At 35.6% G+C, this 11,536-nt stretch overlaps 2 protein-coding genes across 2 annotated transcripts; both read right to left on the bottom strand.

The window, feature by feature from the left end:
• Window positions 1-1,167: 1,167 nt before the first annotated feature.
• On the bottom strand, window positions 1,168-2,992 carry LOC105778599 (GDSL esterase/lipase At4g16230). The gene is made up of 5 exons (XM_012602323.2): window positions 2,670-2,992; window positions 2,455-2,585; window positions 1,903-2,148; window positions 1,553-1,808; window positions 1,168-1,458 (listed from the first exon to the last, which is right to left on the bottom strand). The coding sequence occupies exons 1-5, from the start codon at window positions 2,920-2,922 to the stop codon at window positions 1,235-1,237; spliced, it is 1,110 nt and encodes a 369-aa protein (XP_012457777.1). The 5' UTR covers window positions 2,923-2,992; the 3' UTR covers window positions 1,168-1,234.
• Window positions 2,993-6,912: 3,920 nt separating this feature from the next.
• Window positions 6,913-10,368, bottom strand: LOC105775544 (uncharacterized). Its single transcript, XM_012598055.1, has 5 exons — window positions 9,631-10,368; window positions 9,241-9,457; window positions 8,653-9,174; window positions 8,484-8,565; window positions 6,913-7,987 (listed from the first exon to the last, which is right to left on the bottom strand). Exons 1-5 carry the CDS (start codon window positions 10,366-10,368, stop codon window positions 6,913-6,915), a joined length of 2,634 nt encoding a protein of 877 aa, XP_012453509.1.
• Window positions 10,369-11,536: the final 1,168 nt, after the last annotated feature.

Genomic DNA, 11,536 nt, shown 5'->3' with positions numbered 1-11,536 from the left:
ATTTTGTCGGGTTCCTAAGACATTCTTTTATTCTCCAATTCAATTCAAATATATTGTAAAGAAAGTAAAGCAAGTGGGGCTTAGTCTCAAGAGATTTACTTTTATTTTATATGTTACTATTTTGGATTCAATGAGCAAATACACTTGGGAGACATAGTTTGATGTTTATAAGAAATGTGGTTGGTCTGAGGAAGAGATTTTAGATGCTTTAAGGAATCATCCCTTGGTAATGGCAACTTCTGAGGGTAGAATTAAAGCATTGATGGATTTCTTTGTGAATGCAATGGGATTCAAAGCTTCATTTGTTGCTAAGCAACCTTATTTTCCAGGATTGAGCATGGAGAAGAGACTGTAAACGATTACAAAGTAGAGGGAAAGGGATTGCAAATGATTGTTGATTTAGGAGAGGGTTAGCAAAGGGAAAGGGGCGGTGGGAGAGAGGGAAAGGGTCAAAGTAGGGGAGAGAGAGAGAATTGGAGTAGGGGGATAGTAGGAAAGAGGGAGAGGGTAGGAGTAGGAGGATGGGCGGTGGGGGAGAAGGAGAGAATCGGAGTAGGGGGAGGAGGAGGGGGAGGGGGAGGGATGGTGGGCAAGATGGAGAGGGATGGGAGAGCGGTGGTAGGGGGAGGGAGACGAGAGGGGATAGGAAGGGAAGGATGGAAAATGGCAGCTTCGTTACGTATGTAACAGAAAATGGTTAGTGGTGATAGATTTGTTATTTTTCGAAAGTTTAGTAACTGTTTTGTCATTGAGATCAAAGTTGACTGACTGTTGGTATACTTTACATTTTTTTTAACAAAGTTGAATATGACTTTGTTATACATTTCCTAAATCTGATTTTTTAGCATACATAGATTAATCAGTACGATACCTACCAAGAATGTTGATTGTTGACATATTTATAGAGTGATCTATAGCATAAATGATCCATAATCCTATAAAATTTTATGCTAGTTTAATCAATTAAGATTTGGCAATGAAATAAAACTAGCTAGTTTCACCAACCATTCGTTGGCTTTTCATGCATGTTCTTCCAAGGAGCTCATTGTAGTAAAATTTCTCATTAAGCACAAGCGCTTGAAGCCTCTAATGATACACTATCAAGACTTGGCAAGATGGAAGAATTTTATATACGTCTTCCAATCCTCATCATATATAGTTCATAACTGATCATTAATTCCAAGGGAATCACTTGACAATTATCATGTAATATGTGATATCAGTTCAATTTTTCTCATACATTAGCAAGTTGCCGAATGTTGATAGGAAAAACATCATTAGAGTCGCCATCCAGGAGACGTTTCGCTATTATGACATTGGCTGCATCAGAAGGATGGAATGGATCCCAGAAAACGTACTTGGATCTATCTAGACAAACTTTGGATGACGGACCACATGGGATCAAGCCACCGAAGCTACCCGCGATATAACAGCACGCAAAGCTTCCGCTGTCGAAACCTGTAGAACACGAAATATAGCTAAACCATTTCAGAACATATGGTTAATGTAATTGCTTGAAAAGTGGGTAAAAAGAATTTTACTGCATTGGTACCATAGGCTCTATAATTTTGTATCATATCGTCTACAATTCGGTAAACATCAGCATACATAAAAATTGAACCCTTCAAGCTTGTGGTGAGCTCTTTAATAAGATTCCTCAATTCAGTATTAAATAGCTGAGCCAGCTGATTCGGACGACTAGCACAGCTAGTTCCAGCTGTTGGATTTAGGTCTCTCTCATATGGTATACATCCAACAGGGCCTACATTTACCACAATAATCTTTCTAGCACCCAAAGTGTAAAGTCTCTGCAAAAAAAAAAAAAAAAAACAAAAGCAAAGTTGAATTTCAGTGGAAACTATGATTGATATAAGAAAGAGAGTTGAGTAGAAAATTTATTACAGTCAGCTGTAGCTTGAATCTTGCAATCATGGAGGCCACAAACACTTGTGGAGGGACTAATTTTTGCTCCTCAGCTGAGACAATGGGTGTAAAGTAGTTATTGATGAAATCATTGGATCCCATCGTAACCGAGAAAAGAGAGCTTTGAAGCAGCTCTAGAGTTGCAGAAACACCAATGGTGGAGATTATATCTTGCCTCGTATTTTCAAAATTGTCCAACTGTGCATCAAAGTTGATTCGACCACCCTATCATTGCATGCAAACATATATTATTGCTTATTACTAAGTGAAAATAATGGATCTTTGGACATTAAAAAGAGCCATAAGATAATTTAATCTCAAACAAGTTGAAACCAGTTCCTGCACTTGGAAGTTCAGAACTAGACCTTTTTTAGGTCAAATTTTTATTTTGGCCTCTCTATTATGCTAAAATTTGAGATTTACTTTTCTATTTTAATTTTGTTTGATTCTCCTTCTTTCAAAATATTATAAATAACCGGAAAAGAAGCCTACTTTTATTAACATTTGAACACCATGGAAAAGAAGCCTTACAAAGATGTTTCCAGTGTGGTTGAGAATCCCACCTCCCCCAGAAGCATAATTGATGCCTTGAAGAACCACTGGTCCACTAGCTGTGGGGGCTAAGTAAGGCGGAGTGAAACCTGGAAGACCCAATTCCTGACCTGCAATCATTTCCATTAAACTTATAATCAATTGCCTCTTTAACCAGATTTCTAATCATGCATGCAGAAGGTTTATCAACTTGCCTATGATGTCCACGATTGTTCTACCATTGGTGAACCGACCGGTCGGACCTCCAAAATCGATCCCATTAGGGACGAAGTTAGCCTTTGATAATGATGCAATGTAATTGTTGTTTCCTGCATCAACCAAGGAATCTCCAAACACAAAGTTGGCTGGAATAACATCCTTAGCAAAACAAATTTTTAGTAACACTTTGACTGTCACTATTTGGAACACGGTCCTAACTATCATTTGTCTATTTGAAAGCTCACTCATAATGAAACCAAGTACAAGAATGCACCCAAAAGAAAACAGTGCTAGGACGGTCCTGTAGGATAACCTTAGATCATCGATTAAACCTTAAATTTTGAAGGGGACATAGCACTAAATTTATAGATGAGCATGTGGTCTGCAACGAGTAACAGGTGAGTAAATGCTAACATTAAATGAACTGCCACTTCTCAATACAAAATCCCGTGAGAAGCCAGAAAAAAGACACAGTGAACACTATTGTAGTGTCGTAAAACGTTCCAGTATTTGTTAAAAATAGAAGTTTGAGCTGTGAAAGAAACTGAGCTAAATGTACTGGGCTTTTTTTTCATGGAATTTAAAACCAAAAATTTATGTGAGCCATTGTTATGAATTTGAGATGAGTTTTTATGGAGGGATAAATTTTAAAATTACTCAATTTTTTTATTGATTGTTAATTTGATATATGAATTTTAAATAATAACACGATGGACTTGTAAATAAATATTAATAATTTTATTTAAATATAAGTAAACATTAATTGTAACTATTATAAATAAATATGGGTAACTCTCGATTTAGGATATTAGGTTTAAGGGTTTACGGTTTTAGGATTTATTTATCTATACAATTAATAAAATCCTTAACGGTGTTGGTGTCACGAGTTAATCGAATACCAATTTTACTAGGAAAATTACAAAATATTCTTTTTTTCGTAATTAAAATAATTTATATTATTTAATGATACTTTAGTCTTTTATTATAACAATAACCAATAAAATAATGCATTCAATGAGACTTAAACTCATACCAATTAAATTAATAATACCTTAAATTTACCACCAAAGCAAAGCTTTGCTTTGTTTTATTTTATATATTTTTGTTTCAAAATGCCATTTTGTAATTAAAATAATTTATATTATTCGAAATTACTTTAGTCTTTTTATTATAACAAAACCAAGAAAACTAAAAAGACACATTTGGTGAGATTTGAACTCATGATAATTGAATTGGAAAAACCTTAAATTTACTACTCAACCAAAATTTTATTTTGTTTATTTTATACATTTTATTTTAATATACACAATTTATTATCTTCATCGGTAGTATATATTAACAATTTTGTTAATTGAATTGGTGTCACAAGTCAACTCTATAACTCATAATTGATGACCACACCATAATAGACAATTGTAGTACATTTAGTATTGTTAATCTAAAGTATTTATCTGTTTAAATTTTGTTTTACTCACAATTTAATGTATTTTTTATTTTAATATCATAATTAATTAGTTTCAAATCATATATTTTATTATTTATTATTTATTATTTTTTTTGGTGAAATAAAAACATCAGTTACATAAAGTAACCATTCGTTTTGTCTACTTGTAATAAATCTAAAAGATCCTTAGGAGCCTCATCAATAACTTGTAAGCTTGATTTCCAACTCAAACTGAGTTTAGCAAGACGATCTGCTACCAAATTTTGATTTCTTGGAATGTGCTTTATCCTCCACTCCCCTTCTGAATGCAAAATACGAAGAGTTCTTCGGAGCACAGTAATCCCTGAATCTTCCAAATCCATATCAGTCAAGATCTGAGCAACTTCAAGATTATCTGTCATAATAGTGATACGTTTATAGCCCTTATTAAGTAAATTGAGGATCCCATCAAGAATAGCCCAAACTTCAGCTTCGAACGGGAGCACATGCCAAGGAATCGGTTAAAACCCACTATCCAATTTCCATCTCGGTCCCGAGCCACTCCTCCTGTTGCAGCATAGCCAGAATCTCTTGCTATAGCTCCGTCAGTGAATAAAAACACCCAATTGTTAGCTGAATTGATCATCAAGGAAGAGCCCTGCTTGCTCTTAAAGTGATCTCCAGTATGGTAGGTGTAGTGTCGGCCCCAACAACAAGAGACTTTCACCACTTCCGTTGCAGTCCAAGATATATGTTGGAAGATGAATAGATTTCTATTCTTCCATATATGCCAAGCGACTAATCCAAACAGGCATGACCACATGAGACCATAATCCTGCAATCTTTCATGAAAACAAAGGTTAAGAATAAGCCAATCCTGAAAAGAAACGGAAAAAAACCTTTATTTTAGCTGATCAGGAATCACAAGCCGCCACACATCTTGCGCGGAGGGACAATCTCTGAGAACATGTACCAAATCTTCAATATCATGACCACAAATAGAACAAGGGCTACAATGATAGATTCCCCTTCTAGCTCGTTCCGAATTTGTAAGAAGTTTTTGATTGAAAGCAAGCCAAAGAAAGACCCGTACTCTCTGAGGACCTCGATATTTCCAAACAATCTTCCAGTAATCCTCCTGAGGATTCCAAGAATTCTCTTTCAAATACCAATACGCACTACGAACTGAGAAAACACCAGACGCAGACTGAGTCCAAATAATCCTATCCGAACCAGAGTTAGGGTGAGGAGGAGGAATGCTAACAATTCTATTTATTATAACTTCAGGCACCCAGGCACGAAATAAATCCAAATTCCAGCTACCATCAGAATTGACCATCTCCCTAACACAACAATCCAAATCAAGGTTAGTAGAAGGATGAATTTTTGAAATTAAATGGCCCATACCTGGAATCCAAGGATCTTTCCAACATCGAGCACTAGCACCGTCTCCAATAGACCAAGCAATATTTTCTCTAAGAAGTGGCCATATCTTAGAAAGTGCCCTCCATAAAAGAGAACATTGGTTTCTTTTGATAGAATCTGGGAATTGATCTTTCCAACCATATTTGGCCCGAAGAACCCGGACCCAAAGTGCATTACTTTTAGAAACAAGATTAAATCCAATCTTCATAAGAAAAGATGAATTTTGATCTTCCAAATGTCTGAAACCAAGGCCTCCTCAAGACCTTGGTTGGCAAATAGAATTCCAACCCACCAAAGACATTTTAGGATTCCCATCGGTACTACCCCAAATAAACTGCCTAACCAATCTTTCAATATCTGCACAAACACCTTTCGGGATCATCAAGGACTGCATGAAATAATTAGGAATAGAAAGAAGAACTGATTGGGCCAAAGTGATTCTACCAACAATGGATAAATTCCTAGCATCCCAACTCTGTAATTTCTTCCTCACTTTATCCACAATGAAGCTGAAGGTACTTTTGGAAATCCTTTCGTGTAAAAGAGGAACACCTAAATAAATCCAAGATTTCGGACTTCTTGAAATCCAAAAAGTTGGTTAATTTGATTACGAACATTAACATCTGTGTCTTTGGAAAAAAAATGCTACTTTTCCTAGCACTAATTTTGTGACCTGAGATCACACAAAATTGAGTTAGAATATTGTCCAGGAGACTAGCTTGGTCGAGTTGAGCTTTACAAAAGATCACTAAGTCATCTGCAAAGAACAAATGAGAAACTGAAGGACCTGTGCGAGAAAGATGAATTGGAGCCCATTTTCCAGAGTCAATTTCAGCCCGAATAAAATGTCCTAACCATTCCATGCAAAGCACAAAAAGATAAGGCGATAAAAGACAACCCTGACGAATACCTCTCTTAGGTATGAACTTTTGAGTAGGTGTCCCATTCCATAAAATTTGCATAGAAGAGGAAGAAATAGCGGACATGATTACTTTCCTTAAGAAGACAGGAATTCCAGCATCAACCAAAGAAGCTCTTATAAAGTCCCAACTAATTCTGTCGTAAGCTTTCTCCAAATCTAACTTAATAGCCACCCACTTCCTTCCTTTCCTATTACAGCGCATAGAATGAATGATCTCTTGAGCTAAGATAATATTATCAGAAATGTTACGCCCAACTATGAACCCAGCTTGTTCTTGGGATATAAGCTTAGGAAATATAACTTTGAACCGATTCGCAATTATTTTCATTACCAACTTGTAGAGAACAGAACAAAGACTAATAGGCCTAAAGTGGCTAAAGTCCTTAGGGTTCTCTTTTTTAGGAATTAACACAATCAGCGTATTGTTCAATTCAGCTTCAATCGGACATCTATCAAAAATATCTTTGACCTACTGACAAACATCATTCCCAAGAACATCCCATTGGCTTTGGAAAAAGTGAGCATGGAAACCATCACTTCCAGGAGCTTTCAAAGGAGCCATGTCAAACAAAGCCCTTTTAATCTCCTCATTAGAAATATGAGCCTCCAGGAAAGTAATCTCAGAAGAGTTAAAGCGAGGAAAACCAACATTTGGAATATCCCTCAATGTAGAAGAATCCTCTCTAAAAAGTCCTTCAAAGAATTCCACCGCCTTAGCCTGCAGGATGTATTGATCAGTACACCAATCCCCATTATCAACGCGTAAGGTTGTGATACGATTGAATTTCCTTCTTCTCATCGTACGACTATGAAAAAACTTTGTATTTCGGTCCCCCAATTGAAGCCAATCACAACGAGCCTTTTGTCTCCAAAGTAAATCTTCATGATCAAGCACATTTTCCAGCTCATCCCGAATTTCCAATTCTTTTCCAGCTAAATACGTAGAGGAAGGATGCTTCATGGTTTTTTGGATATTGTTAAGAGATCGCATAAGATTTCTCGTACGAGTACCCAAAAAACCATAAATATTCCTGTTCCAATCTTTAGCAAAAAAAGTGAAATTATTCAAAGATTCAAACATATTACCTGCGAAATTCCACTTTTCTTTAACAAGGTTGGAGAAATCACTATGCTTCGCCCTTCCCGCTAAGAACCTGAACGGTCTGCTTTGAGAAATGTTAAGGTCGGACGCAGTAGATAACAAGAGGGGCCTATGATCTGACTTGATACGAATAAGATGAAGAACAGAGTATTGAGGAAAAGCAGACACCCAAGCATCATTAGCTAAGGCCCGATCAAGTCTAACAAAGGTACCACCTCTTTGCCAAGTCAAAGTAGGTCCATTAAACCCCAAATCCTGCAACTCACAAGATTCAACAAAATTACCAAATAAATCACAGCGCTTACCAATAGAGACAGGACTCTTTTTATCAGAAGAAGATAATATAGCATTAAAATCTCCCATAATTAGCCAAGGAGAAGAAAGATTAGAAATAGCTGATTTTAAGTCATCCCAAAGAAGCTTTCTTTTAGACTTATCCGGACTGCCATAAACAAAAGAAATAAAAAAAAGAATTATTAGGAATAATATTATTAACACGTAAGAAAATAAATTGCGGATGATTTCGAACAATATGAATTTGGATAAAATCCTTCCAACCAATCCATATGCCACCTGAAAAACCAATAGCTTCAACCCGATGAGAATAGTTAAACCCCAATTTTTCAATAATAACATTAGCCTTAATACCACTCACTCTCGGTTCCACCAAACAAACAATATTAGGCCTGTACTCTGCATTGTATTCCTGAAAGACTCGCAAAAACTTTCTGCTAACACACCCTTGACAATTCCATGTAAAAATTTTTAAATTTAAAGACATAATAAAATATAAAAAATAACTAAAATAAAGTAAAATGAACCAAAACCCCAATATCAAATTATCAAAACAAAACAAAACCTATAAGGACTAAAGAACATCCTTACTGTCCAGGAGCATTAACTCCCTCTATCTGCGCAACAGAATCCCCTCTATTTACAACCCAAGGTTAGGAGATGCAAAAGTCGAGATGCTTTCGGTGAGATATTCCATCGACTCCTTCAAAGATGTTCGCTGGGATCCTGAAATTTTGAACCGAGTATTGCTGCCATGAAGGATCTTAGACTATTTTTTAGCTTGACCTCTTCCTCTGTTTTTAAGAACTTTACCCGAACCGGAGGATAGCACCAGAGAAGAATCAAAATTTTTAGGGGAATGGACATTGTTATTTTCCTTGCTTTGAAAGCTTTTATGAAATACCACCGCCGAGTGTCGACCAGAATCTAGATTTCCAACATCCAGAGAAACAACAATACTATCACGTGCTGAATCCTTCAAAACTATCCGGTTTTTAGAACTTTCTCCTTCAGGCCTGAACCCCACACCGTCGCCTGGGATTGTTTGCATTTCAGCTGCAGCAAAAGACCGACTGCCCCTTCCATCAGTAGTAGAGAGTTGCTGGGCTTCCAGTTCCAGAGCAGATGAGCCCAAAGCACCTTGGATCTGACCCGCAGTTAAGTCCCCATTGCCCAAACTGCTAACAGACTTATCTATATTGCGAGAATTTTCCTTCAGAATAGAATTGGACTTGTTGGGCTCCAAAATTGGCCTATCATTAACTTTAGAGTTGGGGCCACCAATCTCCTTCAAATCCACCTCCTTTGAATTATTTTTACCATTTTTTCTCCACTCTATTCAGCCATTAAAGAAAGTAGTAGAATCTTTACCCATAGAAATATCTTGTGATATTTCTTTACCTTTGTCACGCCTGGGATCCAGCAAAAAACCCTCATCATCCTCTTTGTGCGAATCTTTATCATTAAGGACTCTAAAACGAGATCCTTCTTTTCCACTCTGTAGGCTATTGAAGGAATTATTCACGTTTTCTCTAATTTTCCGCCTTGATTTCTTTTCAACAATCAGCCAAGGACCGAAATTCCCGTTTTCCTTCTCCGCACCAACCTTGTTCGTGTTCTGAAACTCCGATGACAATTCCGACGGGCATTCTCCTTTTCACTAAGGCTTTCAGAAATTTTAAAAGGGCAAGAATTCTCCACATGCCCAAATCTCCCACAGTGAAAACAAATTGTAGATAAAGATTCATACTCAACATTCTGCTTTCGGCCGTTGATTAAAATATGGGATACCAATGGCTTTTCCAGGTCAACATAAACAGCCAATCTAGCAAATCGTCCCCGAGTCCTATTATCCGTGTTCATATCCAATTTAACCACTTTTCCAACCATTTCCCCTATCTCAGTGATGATCTTATGATTGTATAAATACCCAGGTAAACCAGGGAATCTAATCCATGCCATCACAACATTAGGGTAAGCTTGTGTGGGATCAAAGGCTAATGACCAAGGTTGAACTGTCAAGTATTGGCCAAAGATGATCCAAGGACCTTCAGAAAGCGTCTTTTCACAGTCCAACTTATTCTGAAATTTAACCAAGAAATATCCATTTTCTATGTCCATCATATGTAACGCCGTTGAAGGTTTCCACAGATTATACAGTTTATTCTGCAAAACCGAAAAACCAATATTACGACCAAGAAGCTTTAAAATCACTGTGTTATCCATACCTTGAATAAGGATTTTGTGAATCCTATCCGAGAAGGAAATAGAGGGTACGCCATTCACAAAGGATTTTTGAATATCCCCTTCCAAAATATCTAGATCATCTTTTCCTTCTAAATCATTGAAAGTCTCCTTTGATGATTGGCCAACAAGCATGTCCTTCCACGAGATAGGTTTTTCCGGGGACGAGTCGATCATCATAATATTATTTGTATCAACATCTCCGCCTCTGAAACGAACTTTCTTAGGAGTCAACTCCTCAGAAATGGATTTTTCAAAGTTAGAATTTTCACAGAGAGAACTCATTCTATTCTCAAAACCAATTTCCTCAATATTATTTATTATTTTTAAACACATATAAGCGTTCTAAATCCGTAATTTCTACCTGCATACACCTTTGATAAGATTTCGAGTAATTAATTATTATTTAATTATGTTAAATAAAATTATTATATTTTATTTATAAATCCTCCATTATTATTTATTTTATTTAATGATGAAGTCATAATGAAATTTATCCACATCATATTTTTACCCAAATATTTGCAACATTACCCGACATTTTTTTAATGTTTCCTATTATTATGGCTGGGCTAAAATTTGAAGATACAACCGATTCGGGGAGCATATTAATTTCTCACCACCTACCTAACTCTTCCAATTTCTAACAAGTTCACATATTTTTCTTTTATCAGTTTTTATCACAAGTTTGTGTAGGTCGGTGTTTCTACAACAAGTAATGAGTCATTTATCATTTATTATGATTTCAGGAGTTATTCTATAGAATAATAGTTCTTGCAGCTCAGTCAAACAATTTATGATTCTCACCATCATACATTGTTAACTCTAAGCAGCTGACTTTTATGACTAAAAATTGATAAAAAAAATTTAAATCTCCCAACCATTAAGTGCTTAGTTTTGGGAAATGCTTATGTTACTCAGCATTTTCAGTTATGGATTTAGAGATACTTTTTATGGAAGATAAAATGAGTTTGAAGGAGAATTAAGGGACTTAAAATGTTATTTAATTCTGAACTTTTATATATTTATATATATATATAAATATTTTTATTTGATATTTATGTTGAATACGTATTTGAAAAGTGGTGGAGTCAAAAAAAAAAAATAGAATTAAATTGTATATTTTACGATAGTAAAAGTAAAATTTCACTATTTTAATAGTCCATATCTTTATAAATTTCAAAAGATTAAACTAAATTTTATCATTTTAGAAGGGTTAAAATGCAATTTTATCATTACTAATTTAAATTTTATAAATTATAATAAAAAAATTTTCATTTTAGTATTAGGACACCTGCCAACCCCTGCTTCGCCACTGCATTCAAACGTAAATATAAAAGATCATAATTTGAATATTTAAAAATTACTAAAAGAAAAAAAAGAAAGTCGCATCTGCAAACAGCTTGCTTAGAGATGCTGGTTTTAGTAGTGCATGTTGCTTAACCTTTTTCAG

Source organism: Gossypium raimondii, chromosome 10 (assembly GCF_025698545.1).
Source record: "Gossypium raimondii isolate GPD5lz chromosome 10, ASM2569854v1, whole genome shotgun sequence".
NCBI classification, from domain to species: Eukaryota; Viridiplantae; Streptophyta; class Magnoliopsida; order Malvales; family Malvaceae; genus Gossypium; species Gossypium raimondii.
Note: the sequence above shows the minus strand (reverse complement) of the source record. Positions and strands in the feature narration are given on the sequence as shown.